A 21,152-nucleotide genomic window follows, 5' to 3' on the forward strand; every position below is an offset into this window, starting at 1 on the left:
TCATTGCTGTATATTCTAAAACAATGTATCAATTATGCGCCGGATGCAAGTGTTACAGGACACTAGTTTAGAGGAAACTGGAAGCAAAGCATTTTAAAGAACCAAAAGTGAATTAATGTACTGGGGTTAGATGGTTTATGAACATTTGGAGCACATTTCATAGAGGGAACCCAAAACATGTTTCAGAAAAATCTGCTGTAATGATATTAAATATCAAGTCATGTGTTAGTGTGGATACTAGGAAGTGTAAAGGAAACTAAACCATGATGTGCCATGGCATTTCCAGGGAGGAGAGAAGAAAGAGCACAGAGAAGACTAACATCATCCCCTAGTGGCAAAAAAGCTGCATCACAAACGCTACATTTCAGTCAACCTTCAACAAAAAGAAACAAAGACATTCTAGGAGAATCCACCTCAGCTAAGATCAAAAAAGAGCAAACTCAGTGACAGGATGATGGCACTGTGCTCTCACTGCCACTTCAGGGCTCGGTGAAAAGCCCAGTGCCATGAGCCCAACTCTACAGCTGAGTACTTTCATCAAGCGCCTCCAGACTCCCCCCGCACACACTGGCAGGACTGGGGTTGGCCCGCAGACAGGGCCTGCCCATTGTCCAGTGATCCTTTGTGAGTGTCTTGCCCTGCATATTAATTACAGTTTCTCCTCTTACATGTTCTGCATAAGGTAAATTAAATGTTAAGTTACATAAAACATGGAGTAAGACAATATAAAAGAGGTGACGACTCTTCCACTGGAGTGTAGTGGTGCTAATGAGACTGTGAGAGGATCTATCAGCTCCTTCTTTAAAATAACCTCCTTCATATGCTTTAAATATAAATAACTGTATTTATAGCAATGGCAAATTCTCAGCTGAGTTTTGTTCCACTCTTAACAGACTGCAGAGAATTTATAACTTAGCAAACACAGCTGCGTGTTCAAAATCAGCATTTGACACTGGCACTGACTCAGTCACCTTTGCTCGTGTCTCTCAGAATGGACTGAGCACGCCTGTGTGTGTGTGTGTGTGTGTGTGTGTGTGTTTAGGATTGACTAAGCTTGCTTGTGTATGTGTTGAGCATATGTGTGGATCAGATGTGCCAGTGTGCTGGAGAGGTTGATGAAAAGCTCCCTCAAAGTGAGGTGCCATGCGATCAGCACAGCGGTCGTGCAGGAACAAAGTCTAACCTCTGAGTCCCCGCCCTGGAAACCCAGCCGCAACACAAAAAAGGAGGACAGGGACAGCCAAAGAGAAAATATTGTTAGCAGGGCTGCTAGTGTTCTCTGAACAGCGAACTAAATGAAACTGCCAAAAGTTACAACTTCGCCATTTATCACCAGGCTCACTCAAGAAAAATAAAAAAATAAAAAATGTACAAAATCAGAAATGACCTGGGCACTCCAGCAACCTGGAAAAGAGGGTGCATAGAGTAAAAGCCTTTGAATTTTAAATTATGTTTCAGTATGACAGGGAGTGATGCAGGACACTTTTTTTAAACGTTTGAGGGAGTTCTGGTGTTTTCTGATGACATTAACAGAATAAAATCAATTGATTCTTAAAGAAAATCTTAAATTGACTGGGGTGGGACCAAAAAGCACAATCCAAACCTAAACCCTGACTTTAAGTATGACACCACCACGTATCCCCCTCAGTGCAGGACTGGCTCTTCCTCCCATGAACTTACCTTGCTCATTTTGCTCTTGCTGTCAGCAGTGAGGAATGACATGTTATTGATTTCATTCATCACCACAAAGTTCTGCTCCTCCCTTTTGAAATTCTACAACAAAAACAAAAGAAGAAGAAGAAGTAAACAGTGCAGGACATGATTTGCTACAAATGGCTGCATTCATAAGCAAAATGAACACACTCACATGAGACTTGGACCAGAAAATAAAGACCTCTCCGACCATTCGGAAGAGCTCTTCAGCATCTGGGTCAGGGCATGTCAGCCATCGTGCCCTGTAGTGAGACATATTACTCAGAGTCAAAACAACATAAGATGAACGTATCATAATGCACGTCCTTTAGTTCTTTTGAGGATTCATGGTTCATGGCTTTTAAATCAATTGGTGGTTCCGATGCACCTGTTGTTGTCCACATAGCGAATAAGCAGAGGGTAGAGGGCATACAAGTCTCTGCAGAGGACAGCGAACTCATCACGTATGGTGCCGTCCTCCTCATCTCCCTCTGACTTCCCCTCCATGCGTAGATGATCTTCCTCGGCTACAACCTTTGAGGTACGTTTCTTCAGCTTCTCCATTGTTGGGATAAAGTGAGACTTGAGCATTTCTGGCTTTGCCCTGCTGACAATGGGCTGTGAAAACACTAGGACAGACAAAAAGTCACAGTTAACTCACTTGCTTGTATACTCACTTGTTGTACATGATTTGCTCCTACATACTGGCATTTCAGGGCTGCACATTAGCATCCTTAAAAAGTCTCCTCTGCCATGTGTAATGCGTCGAGGCATAAAAGGCAAAGCTGTTCTGCTTCTGCAATGTGTTTAAGGCTCACTTAATGTTAAAAAGTGTTAAATGAAGCTCACCAGCCAACCTCTTCATCCATGAGGCCTCATCAATACCCAGGTTGTTGACTACAATTTTCATGATGCTGCCCAGGAGCTGATTCAGGTGCTCTGATGTGACGTCAGTGCAGAGCTTGTTTTCCATCTCGGGGAAGTTCTCAGGTCCTCTCTCCCACCAGCGAGGAAGGTAGTTACACAGCATGGGCAGAGTGATTTCAATCACGTGAGGCATTTCCGTATAACGAGCCCCAGACTCAGCCAAGTCCCCAATCTCTTTCAGGAGAATATCCAGTTCAGGAATGTCTGGACATAACTCCTGCACCTCATTGGGAAGGCCCAAGACTTTGGGATTCAAAAGAAGAGAAAAACTTATGAATCATGATTAAATCAAACAGAAAACATATCTTTGGCACAAAGAGTGATGCACTCACTGGCTCTCTCCCTTGGTGTCTTTGTGGTGTAGACAGAGAAAGCATTATACTCATTGAGAATAGGCTCCAAGTAGGCAACAGGCATAGCTGCTGCAAGATGAGCCAAACATTCTCCTAGAGCCGGCCTCTGCCTTGAAGTGAAAATAAAAAAAATCTTTAAAGTTTTATTTTTATGAAGCGATTTACAGATCGCTGTCTGCAGATACTGAGTTACCTCTCTACATGTGGGTTCTTCACAGTTCCTAAGGAGTATATGCTACACATGATGCGGTAGCATGACATCTGCAGATCGTCCACTGTATGAAAGAAGCAGTGAGATGTAAGTTAGAGTCAGGACAAGTGGTGGGACTTGATTAAAAAAATTAATCAAATTAATTATGCCATTTGTAATTAATTAATCGTAATTAATCACATTTTAATCACATCAATATTCAACATCAGAAGCAACACTTTTCAATTCAAACAGATTTTGGTAGAAGACTAAATCATTGAATATTCTCATACGCAAGTTTAAACAACAAAATCCTGTTTATTTTGTTCAGAAGATGTTTTTTGAGGACACTACTTTCAAGTACATTCATCAGCCATTATGTGGTAAATAGTGCTGTCAGGAGATTAAAAAAATAATCTTATTAATTACAGGATTTGTAATTAATTGATCTAATTAATCACATTTTAATCCTATATCTGCTTAAGGTCCCCATATAAAGAATTTGAATTCTAAGGCATTACAAAATCATAGTGCATGACTAATGAGTGAATGAATGTATTCGAATGAATACACGAAAAAGAGAAGATTTGTAAATCCTTTTTTTTTTCAACTGGACAATATTAATTAAAATATCCGGGTTCCCTGTCATTGACATTCGATTTCTGTTTACTGCGTCTATAGAGGTAAATAATATCTTTCAGCGGAGGGAGGCGGGGTCTGGTGGAGCTTGTCAATCAAAATCCTGCTCGTAAACCACAGTGGGTGACAGCGGTGCGCTCTTTAGACAAGAGCTCAGCATGGATATGAGGAGAAATGTGAGATGACAGAGACACAGAGAGACGCGGCAAGTCAGAAAAGTTCAGGCAGCTCACGCTCCAACTGAGGATGTGTTGCTGTAGCTCAGAGAGAAAGAGCGGCGCCATCATGAGAAAAGACGATGGAGATCATGGAGAGGAGCAAACGATGGAGCGCCCAAAATGACCGCAATCAAAAAAGTTTGATTTGTCTGTTTTTTGGACCAAAAACAGGAAGAGAGACATAAAAGAAGAGAGTCCACTCTTCTTAAGTAACTTTGGTGTTTACATAGTCATAGAAAACAAGATTATCTGGGTCTTAAAAGATCATTCAAGATGCTCTGAAAATGGCCGGTAGCTATGTGAGTTAATCTTACGTTGATTTTTATAACGTGCTAACGTGCGGTGTAATTAATTAATCTAAGTAACGCGTTAAAGTCACAGCCCTAGTCAGGACATAGTATTTTAAAGGAATAAAACCAAAAATATATAAAGATGCACTGAAGTGAAAGCACTCACACATGACATCATCTCCAAACTGATGCTGAGCAATGTGGTCAAAGAGGGAGGTCAGCACAGGGAGCAGGGCGATGGTGGTGTAATTAATGTTCTGGGAGACGCCTTTCACTTGCTGTGAACAGAAGAAGCAGCACATTATCCGACATGCTTAGAGCTTTTATCATAAATGGCCACTATAATGAATTAAGAAGTGGCGCTAAATTGTGTTTCTTCACTTACCTGATTGCCCTTTGAAACTTTTCCCAGTTTCAGGTTCTCGACCATCTTCTCTATATCATCAGCAGCACTCTCAAAGAACGACCGCAGCCCAGCTTTCACAATTTCAGGCCCAGACTTCATCACTGTTCTAATAGTACCAAAACATTACACAGAAATATATACTGTGGATTAATGAGAAAACACTGATAAAAACAACATTTCCTTTGCATAATCATACTATACCTTGCATCCAGTGAGCGTGCCAGAATGTGAAGACAGTTGACAATAGCTGAAGCATCCGTTCCTGCACAAACAATGTTGCTGTTAGAAGACTTCTCTGGAGTAAGTGCAATTTCATTTTATACATAAAATAAGAGAAAATGCACTCTGACCTAGTTAACAGAAAAATACATCACAAATTTAAACGCATATGAGAAACACAGAAAAGAGTGAAAAGACTCAGAAACAGCGACAGCCTTACCAAAAAGAGAAACTCTGTGTCTCACCAGAGCAGACATTTTACAGAAGATACTTTGATGGGCAAGGAATGTAAGAGAAAGAAAGGAGAACAGGAAGAAAAGGGAAAGCTTTTAAAAAAGGTGAAATGATCGATGCAAATAAGTCATAACATAGCATTCATGTTTTATGTCTTCAGAAGAGAGAGGAAGATCACCTTGCAATCATTTCCTTCTCTTTGTTTGAAGAGTGGCCTCCACTGCCAAGAACTTTCGCAGGAGTCGACAAGAAGTAGAGACAGTGGTTTTTGAAATACTGGTTGATCAGAGGCATCAAGATCTGAAGGTGAGGATCACAAAGAGTTTTCACACTAAGTACAGTGATGAGGACTAGTCTAGAGGTCTTTGATGCTCTGATTTGCTTGTTTCATGAGATGGACTTACTTTAGCAAAGAATTTGATTTCTTGCTCATGAGGGGATTTTTCCACTCGTCCACTGCTCACCACAGCCTCTGTAAAGATACAAAAATAAAACATGTTAGTATCAAGATCAAATGGCAACAAAGATTTGCCAAACTGTACGTGACACAGTCAGACAGTACCAAGGTGAGCGATGAACTCCTGAGCGATTTCCATCCATTTCAACAGCTTCTGCAGGAAGCCATAAGCAAATCTCTTCTCGATGGATGAGATGTCAGACTCCATGTCTTTCAGGCCCCTAAGTGTAACACAGTTTAACTCTTAATACAAAATTCATAGAATACAAATTCAATTCAACCCCCCCCTCTTACAATCAGATAATTTGCGATACTAAACCTGACTTCTTCTATCATCTATCATACAGTGGCATTTATTCTGTTACCGTGTTACTGCATATCCATTCAGCTGGAGGAACTTGAGCAGCTCATGAGCTTTCTCTCTGTCTCGTGCTTTTTCCTTTGCTGTCAGAGTGTCGTAGGGCACCAGCAGAGGATGTGTTCCCCCTCCTACACAAACAAAGGTGTGATCATTGTCCTTGTGGAAAACTGGGAAACACCGGATCTGTTATTTTCCACATTACAAAACATCATTATAAAACATCTTACCCTTAGACTGAAGCTCTAATTTTTTCTTCCGTCCCCAGGTATTGTGGTAATTTTCAGCAAGTTGCTCTGCCATAGACTGTGAAAGGAAATACATCGTGAATATCGTTTCTACGCTAATATTATAGTATAAAGCATTCAGATCGTTCCTGTTGTACCTGCAGGTCTCTTGAAAGAGCCATGTGTGAAATTTCCATGGGTTGTGGACTGTAACCATGGCTCGGGTCATAGGTTGCCTGGAACAGAGTATTATAATTAACCCCTTGATGGTACTTGTCATGAGTTTGATTACATACCACGTCAGGTCGTGATGCAGATGAGATGACCTTTGTACCCTGCTAATGCCTATAGATTAATATTCTACAAATACCAAGGATCATATCAAATCCACTATGTCACAATCAATTCGTCAGAGGAGGAACTCTTTAAGAACTCTTTAAATCTACAATCTCCACTCAATTTAGCATCTCTTAGAAAGCAAAAACACACAAAAAACATTTTTCTTAAAGATGCTATGAGGAGGATCTGTTTTAATTGGACTACCTCGCCACCCTCTGGCCTGGAGTCTCATGTACACTGTCATAATGACTTTTAGCAAGGTGTACGTTTGTTTTGGAATTAAAGGGAGATCTGATGGAAACAAATTGTCTTTGTTCAAGACAACTTTTTACTGGATACAACGCGCCTAGGTAAGGTATTCATCAGTTCAGTTATCTATCAGTATGATTTGAAACGTGTCAATAAGCAAATGTTGTAGTAGCCGGTCATGTAGTGTCATCGGCAGCCCAGTGCTCTGACATATCTGTAGTAGGGTTGAACAATTTTGGAAAAAAATCTAATTGCGATTTTTTTGGGCCAATATTGCAATTGCAATTTAGCATGTGATTTTTGGGGGGATGTTTATCTTCTACATTTTTCACTGAACACAAGCAATAAACCATTCAGTGGTATGACCACAAACAAAGGATGCTGTCAACCTACAAACATTTTTTTCCTTTAGTAGAATATTGACTGATTTAACTTCAAGCCTTGTAGACATGTAATAAAATTATCATTAATTACCTTATTTAAAATCAGAGAAAAGGACAAAGCTTTACAAAACAAGAGGCCTGGTACGAAACAATAATGTGAAAAATAAATGGTAATCCTCTCTTCTATGAATTTCACACTAAATAAAGGGCAGAAATGTAAATAAGACCAAATCTCTGGCTCAACCACTGAAATATGTCAATATGTGGAATGCTCTTTTTAATAAAATGAAGAATGAAACACTGTGTGAAAATGAATATAAATAATAAATGTATAAAAATCTAACTGATCTCTCATCAATAACAAAACACAAACTTAAGTAAATGCACTTTAACTTTTTTTTTTTTTTAATTGTAGCCTTTGCGATTTGTAAATTGCACTCTATTACATTGCGATTTCGGTTTGAACTTGTTCAGCCTTAATCTGTAGGCTAACGTGACTACAAGTAAGTTTGAATGTAGTTTAGTAGCCGTTTATATTTAGCGGTGCTCTAAAACATAGCAACAATGTGTAACATTAGTAAATCCTGCTTATGTCCTGCCAGTCATCTACCAAGCAAAGCTAACGTAACCTCACTCTTCATTTTACAAATAGACTCTCAAGTTTGTACAGACCACTGCAGAATAATTGCTGTATGTGGTTTGGAATGGACATTATGTCAAACAGCTTAGCCCCTGTTTTCGCCTTTAGCTTGTGCACTGACACTCTAACGTTTATCTTTCTTCTGCTCTTCTGTCATTTTTTCTGTTGGACGGTCAGGCTCCAGTGTCCGCCGTTACAACAAAATTAACCACAAAATCATTTTAAGCGAGAAAAAAACAAACAAACAAACAAAAATTCATTTATCTCCTCTGTAATAAACTTCGTCAGCCGGCGTGGTGTGGAGATTCAGACGAGCAGTAAATCAATCTGGTCCTTCGGGAGGCTAGCATTTGTGTTCAGTCTTATGTAGTTGCTACTTTTCACCACTAGATGGCACTTTAATAAAGCGGGACTTGTTAAGAATACTGCATTTTCAGCATAGAGGAAGGAATTTATGATGGTTTTATAGTTATTCTGCCGCTTCAGTGATTCTAAAGCTTATGCTGGAGTCACTAAAGTTGCTGACTCATACAGCCTTAGCTACAACTAGTACCTTACATTCACCAACACCACATTTGAAGACGAGCGAACCTACGTGCTCGTTATTTCTACATCATGGCTGGGAACCTGCCTCCACCTCTGATGTTTTCGCCGTGCCCAGGAGATCCATCGACGCCCTTTGACATGTCGATTAAGTTTTTCAACAACTACACGCTGGTTATGAACGCAACTGGAAATGCTTGACCAGAAGCCTGAAGGAGAGCAACTTTACTCCACTGCCTTGGATCTGTGGGACAGCTTTTCTACTCACTGCCAGATACAGGTGACACGTTTTCCCCAGCGGTTGCACTAGAGATACACTTAACACCTAAAGTAAATGTCATAGAAAAGCCTTACCTGTAATATTGGTACTGATAATCTAAGTTTAAAGTGTGGATTATGATCAGGCATATACAGTATCTAGAAGGGAGACTTTTTCAAGATTGCATAGAAACTTCTCACAGTCCATTTAATTTAACTGTAAATAAATTCAGCCAGTAAGGGGTTAAACAGTGTGATAGTATTTTTAAATTTAACATTAGTTGACTAAATGATCTTTACCTGAGCAGTCTGTGAGATTTTTCTTGATGCAGTTTTCTTCTTCTCTGACTCTTCGTCCTCTCTGGCTTTATCTATGGTCCACTCCCATGCAAGCATGGCTTTGATAGACTCTTTGATTGGCCAGCGGTAGATTTCTTTGTCCTGGCAGAAGTGTAAATAGAAGCAAACACAGATGAAGTAGAAGTGCAGGACAAAGTGGAGGCATACAGTGATGGTAAACATACCTTTTCTGAGAAAGTTTTGTATGGTCTGAGCATTGGATGGGTTTTTGCATTTTCATCCAGCACCTCGCCATACGACCAGTTACTCTGAATCTGAAACAAATGCATAAAAAACACACATTTGACTTTCATTTCATTTTCACTTTCAATTACTTTTTTCTAATTGGCAGACATACATTTGAATTTATTTTAGTTCTATGCTTCCCTTAAAATATGTTTACACAGTCATTGCTCAAACAGAAGTTTTACCTTTTCAAAAGCCCATTTATCATGTGTGTATTCAGCATATTTGTTGATAAAGGGATCCAGCCTCTCAGGGATGATAGTGCTGTGGTTTGAAGAGAAGCCACAGTTAAATTCAACTTAAGTCATTTTACATGAGGTGTTACATTCAATTAACAATGAGTTAACTAATTTAAAAAAAAAAACACCAGTTGTCTCACTTTGTGGTCTCCACCGGTTTAGGATCAAAGTTTCCTTCAGCATCCACTGAAGCCTTTTTCTCTGTTTTTGAGGAATAGCTTGCGTCCACGTAGTCAGGAGGAATGGCCCCAGCAATGGCACAGATGCATGGCATGGAAATTTTGAAGATCTCAGCGTCAAATTTCTGAAATTGCAAAAACATTATACATTAAAACACCCCTGACATATTCCATCAAATATAAATATCTTATATTTCAGGAGCTCAACCTTGTGTGCTAATGATTCAAAGATCCCCCAAAACAGCTTGCGGGTTAGATGCAGCTCCTCCTCTGATGCTACTCCAAAGTTGGCCCAACCATTAGGGAGGCAATAATATTTCCAACACCGCTCGTAGTGATTGGTCAAGAGCTGAAAGTTAAGACAGAAATGCAGTACAACATTATTTTAAAAAGGAAAACAAACAAAAGAAGTATACCAGTAATTTTTGTACTATTTTCAAAGTATTCCATGATTCATACCTTCAGTGGCATTTTAGCATACTCATTGAGGATGGGCACATCAAACACCAGCCGTCTGAGCAGATGCTGGAGCATCGAGGGACGTAGATGTCTTAGAAAAATAAAAGTAAAGCCATCATTATCAAAAACCTCACAATATTTGGTAACAGGAAAAGTAATCCATGATGGTAACCTCACTTGCACAACGCCATGAGGCACTCCTCAATGATGTCTCTCTGGGCCTTTGTGAAGGCACGTCCACGTGACAGCCGGTAGATTGTGTGCAACATGGAGTCAATCATAATAGCTCTGTGATCACTTCCAGCAAAGAGTGGGGCACACTTGGTGATAAGCGGCAAAACAGCCGAACACAGGTAGCGGTTCAAAGCAAGGGCCATCTCTGTGGTGCTGAAAGCAGCCTGTTGGACAGAAAGAGTTCAGTGGTTAAAATCATGGTCTGTGCCTCACCCAAAGGAACAGATTCAGCTGGAGCTTTGTTAACACTTCGAGGCTCACTGTGTCCAGAGAGGCAGCAGCCCTCATGTCTGGCAGGAAGCCCACTTCCAGCACATGAAGGAGGAAATCCTGGTTGTCGATACCATACACTCTGTCCAGGAACAGAACCATGGGGGCCTTGTGATCGGGAACAAAACTTGCGGACATCTTTGGTTCTATGATGCTGTTGTCTGAGCATGACAGGACAAACATTTGGAAAGGATGTAAACAACTTGAACAAAAGTGACAAAGGATGCTCAACTATTTTGATTGAGGCAGTGAAGATAAATAAACTCTGCATGCTTTGATGTGTTTACCTTTCCCAAAAGAAGGAATCTGAACCGGAAGGCTGATGACTCCCACCAGATCCTCAAGAGGGACCAGTGACCTCAGGATGGCCCTGATCCTCAGAGCCTCACCTTTACCAGCCTGGATCAACTGTTGAGAAAAATAAGACATCTTTTATTAGATTCTCAGTTTTCTGTGTTTTTTTTTCTTTCTTGACTTCATAATAGTTTGAGACTGTTATCTAGATATCGAACAGCTTACGTGCATCTCTGGAGCGCAGCGTCCAAGCAGGTCAATCAGAGCAGAGTAAAAGGACATGATAGCGTTACCCAGATGGACTTTGTTCTCCTCATGCTGCTCCTCTCCCCCAAACCTAGAATTAAAAAACACTGGCTTTAAGATTCTCTGCTACAGCGTCGGTGGAGAGGATTCTTCTGGGGCCTTGTCAAGTATGATCAAGAAGCCTATGGACAAAACTCAGGGGACAAAACTTACATGGGGAATCGTCTGTCTTTTTTGACACTGGGACCATCCCTTGCAGGGTCCTCTGATATTTTGATGGCCTCCTCTATTGCAGCCAGAAGACCATTCCCACCCTCCCCTCTCAGGGCTGGACCAAAGCACTCAGGCCTGCGGATGAGGAGACGTACCACCACATTGGCGTTCTCTTCTACACTCTCTCCTAGAGATGAGAAGAAAAATAGTGAGGAGCTCAATCCATGGGGGAACCATGAAAACAATATCGGTGTTAGAATAAAAGGACATACCGTTGACAAATACAGCAAAACGGAGAAAGTCAAGGTACTTTTCCCCACCACAGGGATTCCACCCTATGTCAGGGTAGCCTTTGGCCAGCAGCATTGGACAGCTTTGAAGTCCACATCCAGCCAAATATTTTACCACCTAGAAAGATGTTAGAGTACCAAAATGATGAGGAATATTTCTCACATTGTTGTTGTTTTACTTGTAGGTTGTATTACCATTTCTAGGTCCTGCTCTTGAAGAGCCAAAGCCAGCTCGTTGTTATCAATACAAGAAGCTGCAGCCACATCCAACGGAGTGGAGCCTCGCATGCCTAAAAACAAACCCCACACATAATATCCAATTTATGATGTATATGAAGACAAAAATCCACAGAGTAAAGCTGGAGCTGATCAAAGACACTCACCAAGGCCGATGCCACTGTTCTGGAGAAGGTAGCTAAGATGGTCAAACATGGAGCGCTGATTCTGACGACTGATGCGGCAGAAATAGCAGAGGAAACGGCAGCAGTTTGTCACAACTCGAGGGAATCGGATCTCCTGTTGGAGGGAAGTATTTCACAAATTTAAAGTCAGACACTGCATCACATTTGTTCTAAATTAGTTTGTTAACAAGTGGTTTACATCAAGGCGTATTTAATCGTTAATAATGTCTTCCATGTTTGCATACTAAAAATAAAATTCAATAAAAAATATTTACCTTTGAGTCCCCACCACCAAGTACATTAACCATGACCTCCATGACCGTTTCATGCATGCCCAGAGCCCGCATCAAGTTCGGGTGCTGATAGAAGACTTTGTTACTCATAATGTTCCTAGAGAAGAACAAAAAACAAGCAGATGTAAAAGTTTCTGTTATCAAAGTGACGTAAGATATTGCTGTGAGGAAAGATATACAAAACAAAATAAACCAACCCGATGCTTTGAATCATCAGCCTCTCCTCCTCTGGACCCATTTGAACAATAAGCAGGGAGCGAATCTGGCCCAAGCACTCCAGCAGGTCCATGGTGTCGTTGATCGACACTTGGTTGATGGTGTAGGCTTTGGGGAGGGCACGCATGAGCTCACCCAGCCCGTCATACTGCCTGTGAAGGAGGCTGAACATCATACGCACTAACTCAGGGTTTTGGATGAAGGATTCCTGGGCCCAGTGGATCATGGTGTGAGAAATCAGCTCCTGCAGTGTGCCTTAAAAACAGAGGGCAGAGAGAAAATAAGTAACGAAATAGTTTCATAAATCTAATGACTGTGGAATTGTGGAAGAGGTTTTGATAATTAGATTGTAGCTTGATAACTTAGTCTTAGATTATTAAAAAAGGGTCACAGTTCATGTATGTATGTTAATCAAATCTATAAAGACTGTAAGATAGATTAACTGTCATGAGTTGTTCTCCAGTCATATGTTAAAGAAAAGATGCAGTTGAATAGCAGCAGTTAGGAAAATGCACCCAAGGAGAGGCTTACTTGGTTTTTTATCTTCCTGTGGTTCAGGCTCTGCCTCAACTTTCTTCTCGCGGAATGTTTTCACCTTTTCTAACATACGGAGGAGGCGTCCACGGACTGAATTGTCCACTTCTTCCTCTTCCTCTTCTTCTTCAATATGAACACCTGAAAAGAAAGCAAAAAAAGTATTTGTTTAGTATTTGTTTTCTAATAAAAAGTTTTTGCCTTTCTAGTTCTGTTGATGGTAGATGTGATGGTGATCATGAAAACTAACCGCAGTGTGCCAGCAGAGCATTGTGGAAAGCTATCAGGGAATCACGAACTTCATCAGGAATAGGACACTCTTCGTCTTCAGCGCAGCTCTTGAAGTTCATGAGCATGTTGACCTAGACAAAAAGGATTTACTGATTCATGTTTACTTTATCACAACAGCTCCACACAGAATGAAATCCTTTTAACAGCACATTTGCTGAACTGTTAATGGATGTACCTGCTCTTGGGGTGGGGAACGAAATTCACGCGTCTTGCGAGCGGTCTCAGCTGCGCTCATGGTGAAGGCCATCATGAGCTCATTGTACCTGTGCCTCTGGTTGAACTGTATCTGACTGACGAACTGGTCTGAAAAGGCAATGATGGCCTCAACTCTGTGACGTAGCTCGCAGTCACAGAAGTATTGCAGTAAAGTACACATCTAAAGGCAAAAAAGCAGAATTAATCTCTATTTGTAGTTAAAATGGTGTTCTGTCATTTAGAAAATAAAAGTCAAACCTGCAGTTTGACTGACTCGGGAAGCTTCATCTGGAAAAGTCCTTGCTCCAGTTCGTCTTTTTGACTCTCCTCTTTCATTTCTTTTTCTGTTTCCTCTGCTCCTTTTTCACCATTTACTGGCTCTGTCTCCTCTGTTGTTTCTTCATGAGGCACAATAGATTCTGTTTGTTCCAGTTCTTCCTCTTCCTCCATTTCATTCTCATATTCCTCTTCTTCACCCAAGCCATCATCCTCATATTCCTCTTCCTCCTCTTCCCCTTCTTCTACCTGTTCCTCTGCCTTCACCAACTCCTCTTTCGGTGGTTCCTTCTCTTCCTTCACCTTGGGGTTCTCCTTCACAGGCTCCTCTGGTTTCTTGCCACTGAAGACTGTTGGTTCAATCATCTTTAGGATGTGGGTGACATCTTCATCATTAAACACCCCCATGATGAGGAGGGTGCTGATGAGCTTCAGGATGGGAACAAAGTGAAACTCAACGCTGCCTCCCACCGGATCTCTCATGGCTTGGCCTCCATCTTGCACAGCCTCAATCAGCATGTTTAGTGCCTTAGTCTTCAGCACCTGCAAACACAAGCAAACATGTTACTCAAAGTGTCTCAAAAGTTCCTCATAAATGCCAAATCTGTTTAATCTCACTTGTAAGGGGATAACTGGGCTCAGCGTGTAGATGTCTGGATCTGTTCCCACAAACCCAACAGAGGAGAAGTGGAGTTTGGGACGCAGACATGTAGTGAGGCCAACTCCGGGTAAAGCGTGAGACTTCTCAGAGTACAGAGTGATGCTGCGTGTCTCGTCTGTCATTGGAACGATAAACTCTTTGTTGGTGCCGAGTCGGTTCCTCTTGGCGGACTCCAGATGCATGCTGATGAGCAGGTCGTAGAAGCCGCTTCTCATTGGTCCAGGCAGGTAGGTGTTCTCTATGGCGTAGAAGAGTTGGGACTCATCCACATGGCTGCACAGAGCATGAGCAACACGGTTGTTTCCCAAGGCACACACTGAACCGTACAGCTTCAGCGTGTGATAGTGGAACTTCAGCAAGTCCATGCGTTCAGACAGCTCCAGGATGTCAATACACCTGGAGGAAGCCAAAGGGTTAATTTTGCTGATAAAAGAGTGTAAGAGATATGTTCTGTGGGTCGCTGTTCTAACCTGTTCTCCTCAGGGATGTGGAGAGCCATCATAGTAAGCGGCTCCTGGCACTGCACCATCCAGCCCAGCCTCTCACTGACACGCCCGGTCTGCGGAGCCAGGAAGTTGTTTGGCATGCGGCTCCAGATGACTGGAGTTAACATTTGGACATCAAGTCTGGGAGGGAACTGAGGGACAGGGTTCTTGCGTTCGCTGCGGAACATGGCAGCTGAGATGGGCATGATGTTCTGGAAAGAAAGAGACATTCTGAACAAGAGGAAACAGAAACAGAGCATAGTGAGGTTCAGATTGTGACAGACAATTTGTGACTGACCTTCAGCTTTCCAAGCTCGAACTGGATCATATTCTGACTGGAGGGAAGGACAAAGACAGCTGGGAACAGTTTTGTGTGGGGCTCCACCTGCAAAAAGAAAGAAAGCATGGTTGCATCATGAAAGTGGACCTCATTAGGTTCTGTACGAACACTACGCTGAAACTCTACACACCTGGTAAAATGTGTTGATCTCTTTCCCATTGGCAGTGAAAGTCATGAGTCCTGTGTCCAAATCAATGAGGCAGCCAATCACAAAATCCTCTTGACTCACTCGAGTCTGCTGGGAGCTGCTGAACTCGCCTCCCCATACCATGTAGCAGTTACTGCGTTTTATACTGAGGATGGCGAGCACATGAGGAGCAAACAATTATCGCTTGTTTATCATTTCTTTAGGAAAGAGACACACTTTTTTACAAGGGTAACATACCTATCATGTATGTTGCCTTTATCATCACCAACAGTGACAGTCACATTCCTGACTTTACTCATGTCAAAATGAAGGTCATACTGGTGATAGTCAGGGGTGATCCATCCCACCCACACACCACTGGGCTCCTGCCCCGCAAACACTCGCACAGAATAATAGTACTACCAAAAAAAAACATATTGCATTTTAGTCAACAATACAAACACATTTATGAAAACAGAGCAAGAATTTGATATGGTTACAAGTAAAATGTCTCGCGTACTGTTGTGGTGTTGAGGATGATGTCGACATCATCCCTGTCATCTGGCACCACATCTTCGACCAAGCGGGGCATTGTGGGAACAACAGGGGGAGGAGCAATTAATGCAGCTTTCTTTGCCTTGGAGAAGAATCTGCAAACAACAGTTGTGCATAACGTGAGAAAAGCTGAGGCCTTTAAACCTACTACTTCCTTTCCCAAGCACTTCGCATAAAAACCCATACGAACCCTTTCTTTTTACTCTTCTCAGTCGACGCATCCTTCTCGTTCTCTCCATTCCTGGAGGCAGGGATCTCTTTCGGCACAGAAGGTTCCTTCTTATCCTCCTCCTGCTCTTTGCGAGTCGCTGACTTCTTTAGTATTTCAAAGTCAGAGTCTGGATCCACCTCTACCACCTCATCCTCAGGTATGGTCAGGGCACGAGTAAGGAGAGTGGTCCCAGCTGGGACTTTGAAGGTCTCGTGAAACTCTACTGGCATGCTGAGTCTGAGAAAGAGCAGGTCCGTGTTGGCATTTTGGGACCCGAATGTCTTGTGGCTCACTTTAAGACAAGGGGCAGAATCCACTGTTCCATCAACTCGAGTCATCTGTAGCAAAAATGCCAACAGGCACGGTTATTATCAAGAAAATCTGAAATTATCCAGAACAGGAAGAAGAAAAGCACTGTGATTGGTACAGTACCTCCATGTGGGGGTGATCAGTCGGTACATTGATGAACTGGGGAAGACTCTTGCTGAACCACATGGTGATGTCTCTTTTCATGTTGATCGCAAAGGGTTCGAATCCTTCCTGCAGGCCACAGATGGTGAAGTATCGAAGACTGCTGACATTTTGACCCAAGTTGATCCTTCCAACCTGAGACAGGCCCAGGCTGCACACAGGTATGAAGCCTAGAGTGTGTTTGATACATGGAAGAATTATTATCATAAAACTCAATTCAACTTTGTCATAACTTGTAGTTCATTTGCAATCATGCCTTGTTGTACTTACCCTCTCCAACTTCAATATCCTTAAACGCCATCTCTGATCCTGAGTCACTTATCAACATTTCTCCATTCAGTGTGAACATGATGTTCATCTCTGTGAGGTCAATCATACAGCCTACCACATCACCAGATTGCCACTGACGACCAAATGGCTCATTCCCCACATGCCAACGTTGGGCCTAAAAAGAAAACTGAGTTTAGAGGGTTTTTTTCCAAACAAGTTTTGTGATTCTTTTAGTCACATGAAACACGTCTCACTCCCACCTTGAAGCCATTGAAGACATAAGCCAACTCATCTCCTCCAAGTTCAGTATCTGCACGAACACTCGGTCTGGCCCAGCCTACCCTCATCTCCCCGACTGTCACAGCCTCAAATTCAAAGTACCACTTCCCCTGTGTGACAGCGTAAGACTTCTCAGCTCTGAACACTCTGATCTTATCTCCACGGGAGCTGCCTGGTCCATCCCCACCTGCGATAAAGCAAACAAAACGATGAAAATGTCAAAAAAAGGTTAGTAACTTTGTAGATTCTTCAGAGACCTCATCACAATACCAAATGTTTCTGTCCTGCTGCTGATTGTTGTGCAAACTTACTGCTCTCCTGGTCAGGTGGCTCTATGTTGTAACCATATCCAAGGAGAGTTCGAACAGCTGCACAAACGGTGTCTCTGTTCGTTTTTTTGGTCTTTTCATCCAACAGGTTGTAAGGAACCAGACGAGGATTGCGCTTGTTCATTATATCCTTCACAAGAAGATACAAACAAGCATAAAAATGAACTGACTGAAACTGAAAACATTTACAAAGTAAAACTTTTGATGTCTCAAAACTGTATCCAAACCCCACACAAGAACTCACAAATCAAACTAGTATGGCAGTGGAAAAAAGAATGATGGTACCTGCACAATACTGTACGTCCAGCCCTGACGAACTCTGTCTCTTGCCCAGACATTGTGTCCATTTTCTGCCAGTCTCTCCACAAGAGTGTTTTGATTAGGAGTCAGCTTGACGTGGTTCAGATCCAGAGGGGCTGGCTTATATCCACTGCTCTGCATGTAACTAAAGAAGAAGAAGAAATCTTAATCATAATTCGGTGTAGACAGCACACATGATGAATCAAAATACACAAATGGTTTACAACTCACGTTTTGGGTAGTTTGGTCTTTTTCAGATTTTCCTCTGCTTTCTCATCTCCCATCCCCACATGACAGCCTAGTGCCAGCAGAGTCCTTTGAAATTAATTTCAAGACACATTAGAGGAAAAAATAAAAGAAAATTGTTGTTAATGAATAAGAACTGTGTACTTACTTCAGCGTCTCCCCTGACATTGCTAAATTATAGTTCTTCTCTGGTTCAGGCAGGCTCTGGAAATCTACTAGGCAGGGGTGCAGCTTCTTGTTGTCGTCTCGAAACTTGACATTGATGATACAAGGAAAAAAGCAAAAATATCAGAGGATATTGTGAGTGTGCACAACAAATTCTGTAGAATAAATGATCAACACTAACACACTCACAGGCCCATAGGTCCATCCTTGTTCGATGCGAGTGATGGCCCACAGCTCGTGGCTGTTTTCCGCAAGCTTCTCTCGAATCCGCTCCAAATGAGGAGGAAGTACAATCTGGAAATAAATAAAAATACATTATGTGCCTCTGAAGAGATGACAAAGTAAGAGGTGGGGTATGTTTCCTACCTGTATTGTGTCAACAGGGCATGGAGTGAAAGCTGTATGTGAGAGAGACTGAGTGGGACCCAACAAGTTGCGGATTCCATCAAAATCGTGCTTGTATTCCTTGATGGGCTCAATGCGCAAACGGTCCCTTGGCAACACTGCTTCATAGCACGGAGCATAGCCTGGGGGAGGGAGGAACTTGAAATCTCCATGACGCCCTCCAAGAAGAAAACGCAGCCTGGGAGTCAGAGTGAAAAAATCCTGTTCATCTTTTGTGCCATTACATTATTTTAATCCTAAAAAAAAAAAGGTTACAATCCTGAAACTTTTCTTTCCCTATTTCTTACGTGATCCCTGCAGAGAAGCTGACAACTGGAAAGAACAGGCCGTCAAGGTTGAAGTTCTCAAACATGCCCTGAACAGGATGGCCGTTGATCCGGAAGGAAATACTGGGCACGCTCAGATCCAAACAACAGCTAATCACATCTTCTGCTGCTAAGACATGTTGATTGGGTGTGGCAACATGACGGGGAACACGTCCTGTGGAATTAATTTTATCTAGTTGGTTAACGTGTACAATCGTATAAACATTATTTGTAGAAAGCTACGTTGTATGAGCACAAATATAATAAAAAAATAGTTTCATAAGGTTACAAATAAATATCTTTATCTACCGGACCAGAGATGAAGCCCATCAAAACCGTAGGAGTAGAGGTCATCCCCGACCCCGTTACCCCCCCAGCCTTCTCCTCCACCAGGGTAAGGACTGTAGCCCTCTGTCAGGGCCCAACCCACACGTAGGTGATATGGCTGGGCTGTAAGGAAGGGCTCCACGTGGTCCACCATCACCTCAAAGTACCACTTCTTATACTGAGTGGATCCCTCACAAGTCCCGAGGAAAATGTTGGGTCTCATGCTTGAGGAGGATTACAAAACAAATACTTCAATTCATGAGACTGTTCAAACCAAAAGAGATTAAGCATTTAGCAAGAGTCTTTATGTTTTCTCAGACAAACAGACCCACCTGGTAACATAATTGATAATGTTAGTTTGAAGTAGGAGGTCACGTCCTGGCAGCAGATTCTCAGTGATGAGATTCTGATTAGACCTCACAGCCACCCCGTTACACACACAGAGAGAACACAGCACATCCAACACCTGACAAAGAAATGTAAACACAAATTCATGATTTCCAGACAGAGATTTGATATGACGCCAGGTTAGGTAACATATTAAAAACCAGAACAGCTGCAATAAACTCAGCTTTACTTTAGTCTGACCTTGTGATTGCGTCCATGCTTATCCAACAGGGAGATGATGGATTTGATGTGATTCTCCTGAATGATGTTCAGCACCTCCGGACTCTCAATCAGAACGCAATACAGCACCTCTAAGATCCCTGTCATTGAAATTACACGATAAATAAATACAGATTAAAGCAGAAGTCAAATGTGCTCATAAACATGCACACACATATAAAACCACGATTTACATTTGTGAGGCTCACAGCATTGTGAAAACCTGTCTGTCTATAATAAAAGTTTTTATCAGTGGTACCTGAAGATGCCTCCAGACGATCCAATTTACTGACCAGCCAGTCCAGGTTATCACAGAACAGGGCACAGTTTGCTCGATTCCCCCTGATCAAAGAAGCTTCATAAAGGAAAAGGAGCAAAACAGATTGTTCATGGTTCATGTTCACAAACAAAAACTCTGGAGACAAATGTCTCATCAAAATTACCAAGAATGTTGAGAACCAGGTGAGCATACCTAGCAATTCATAGAGTAAATTTACTATCTCCTTCCATGACTCAGCAGCTTCTTCTCCAGCATACTCAGAGAAGTGTGCCGCTGTGTTGTAGACATTGAGTCGATCAACACAGTCCAGCACCAGAGTAATCATCCCCTGTTAACAAAATAAAAAACTTAAAACAAAATCCTTTCAAAGTTTTTTCCCTACAATGCTAATATCATATGTTTTCATAGATGTTCATTCTTCAGTGGGTGGAGCGACCTCTTCCTGGAAAAGGTTCTGTCTGTTCTTGAGGGAGCGGAGCTTGAACTGTTTGTCTTCATGCTCCAGCTCCTCCTCTGGAGGTCGGAAGTAGAAAATGAGATCCTGAAGGGAGAGGACCACTGTGTCCATGGGCAGAGACTGGGGACTGGCAGATTTGTTTTTCCCACTCAGAGCATCCAGACCTCTGAAGACACAAAAATGAGAAAAGAGATTTACAGAAATGATTTGCTTTATACAGAAAAAAAAAAAATCAGGGAATTGTATAGAAATAAAACTGAAGTAATCTGTCAGTACTTGATGAACTGGTTGAAGAGAGCTGTTGTGCTGTAGATCATTCGAGCAGCTTGGTACTCCTCTGTTTGAGATCGAGCCACTGTGAGGGCATCATCCATGTGACCTTCTTTATGGAGTATGGCCTAAGAGTTCAGCACAGGGTTACACACTCAACACTCAGAAGCACACAGTACAGGCTGGCTTGATGTGTAAAAGTTCCCAGTTTTAGAATTCAGCTTCA

At 42.0% G+C, this 21,152-nt stretch overlaps 1 protein-coding gene across 1 annotated transcript in view; it reads right to left on the reverse strand.

The window, feature by feature from the left end:
- Positions 1-21,152, reverse strand: part of LOC141791277 (ryanodine receptor 1-like) — a 50,045-nt gene that overhangs the window by 22,295 nt on the left and 6,598 nt on the right. Inside the window, exons 13-73 of the mRNA XM_074671588.1 lie at positions 20,933-21,054; positions 20,636-20,822; positions 20,392-20,527; positions 20,179-20,274; positions 19,902-20,020; positions 19,646-19,779; positions 19,296-19,537; positions 18,969-19,161; positions 18,643-18,859; positions 18,466-18,570; positions 18,260-18,363; positions 18,097-18,180; positions 17,851-18,010; positions 17,548-17,695; positions 17,218-17,423; positions 16,958-17,132; positions 16,649-16,857; positions 16,196-16,554; positions 15,971-16,100; positions 15,709-15,869; positions 15,454-15,616; positions 15,282-15,368; positions 14,969-15,195; positions 14,456-14,894; positions 13,820-14,380; positions 13,542-13,742; positions 13,326-13,437; positions 13,073-13,216; positions 12,523-12,796; positions 12,308-12,422; positions 12,015-12,147; positions 11,827-11,921; positions 11,614-11,749; positions 11,342-11,528; positions 11,108-11,219; positions 10,876-10,996; positions 10,580-10,749; positions 10,262-10,482; positions 10,085-10,175; positions 9,834-9,974; positions 9,587-9,750; positions 9,393-9,471; positions 9,147-9,236; positions 8,923-9,063; positions 6,369-6,446; positions 6,214-6,289; positions 5,991-6,114; positions 5,731-5,846; positions 5,573-5,640; positions 5,347-5,468; positions 5,155-5,204; positions 4,917-4,977; positions 4,695-4,821; positions 4,476-4,587; positions 3,166-3,247; positions 2,952-3,082; positions 2,542-2,862; positions 2,081-2,321; positions 1,868-1,955; positions 1,681-1,773; positions 1,184-1,198 (exon numbers count right to left, since the gene is read on the reverse strand). Coding sequence (XP_074527689.1) covers positions 1,184-1,198; positions 1,681-1,773; positions 1,868-1,955; positions 2,081-2,321; positions 2,542-2,862; positions 2,952-3,082; positions 3,166-3,247; positions 4,476-4,587; positions 4,695-4,821; positions 4,917-4,977; positions 5,155-5,204; positions 5,347-5,468; positions 5,573-5,640; positions 5,731-5,846; positions 5,991-6,114; positions 6,214-6,289; positions 6,369-6,446; positions 8,923-9,063; positions 9,147-9,236; positions 9,393-9,471; positions 9,587-9,750; positions 9,834-9,974; positions 10,085-10,175; positions 10,262-10,482; positions 10,580-10,749; positions 10,876-10,996; positions 11,108-11,219; positions 11,342-11,528; positions 11,614-11,749; positions 11,827-11,921; positions 12,015-12,147; positions 12,308-12,422; positions 12,523-12,796; positions 13,073-13,216; positions 13,326-13,437; positions 13,542-13,742; positions 13,820-14,380; positions 14,456-14,894; positions 14,969-15,195; positions 15,282-15,368; positions 15,454-15,616; positions 15,709-15,869; positions 15,971-16,100; positions 16,196-16,554; positions 16,649-16,857; positions 16,958-17,132; positions 17,218-17,423; positions 17,548-17,695; positions 17,851-18,010; positions 18,097-18,180; positions 18,260-18,363; positions 18,466-18,570; positions 18,643-18,859; positions 18,969-19,161; positions 19,296-19,537; positions 19,646-19,779; positions 19,902-20,020; positions 20,179-20,274; positions 20,392-20,527; positions 20,636-20,822; positions 20,933-21,054 — 9,396 coding nt within the window. The remainder of the gene's footprint in view (positions 1-1,183; positions 1,199-1,680; positions 1,774-1,867; positions 1,956-2,080; positions 2,322-2,541; positions 2,863-2,951; positions 3,083-3,165; positions 3,248-4,475; positions 4,588-4,694; positions 4,822-4,916; positions 4,978-5,154; positions 5,205-5,346; positions 5,469-5,572; positions 5,641-5,730; positions 5,847-5,990; positions 6,115-6,213; positions 6,290-6,368; positions 6,447-8,922; positions 9,064-9,146; positions 9,237-9,392; positions 9,472-9,586; positions 9,751-9,833; positions 9,975-10,084; positions 10,176-10,261; positions 10,483-10,579; positions 10,750-10,875; positions 10,997-11,107; positions 11,220-11,341; positions 11,529-11,613; positions 11,750-11,826; positions 11,922-12,014; positions 12,148-12,307; positions 12,423-12,522; positions 12,797-13,072; positions 13,217-13,325; positions 13,438-13,541; positions 13,743-13,819; positions 14,381-14,455; positions 14,895-14,968; positions 15,196-15,281; positions 15,369-15,453; positions 15,617-15,708; positions 15,870-15,970; positions 16,101-16,195; positions 16,555-16,648; positions 16,858-16,957; positions 17,133-17,217; positions 17,424-17,547; positions 17,696-17,850; positions 18,011-18,096; positions 18,181-18,259; positions 18,364-18,465; positions 18,571-18,642; positions 18,860-18,968; positions 19,162-19,295; positions 19,538-19,645; positions 19,780-19,901; positions 20,021-20,178; positions 20,275-20,391; positions 20,528-20,635; positions 20,823-20,932; positions 21,055-21,152) is intronic.

This window comes from Halichoeres trimaculatus, unplaced genomic scaffold, assembly GCF_033239565.1.
Source record: "Halichoeres trimaculatus isolate MK-OKI-2021-1 unplaced genomic scaffold, fHalTri1.1 fHalTri1_scaffold_6, whole genome shotgun sequence".
Taxonomy (NCBI): domain Eukaryota; kingdom Metazoa; phylum Chordata; class Actinopteri; order Labriformes; family Labridae; genus Halichoeres; species Halichoeres trimaculatus.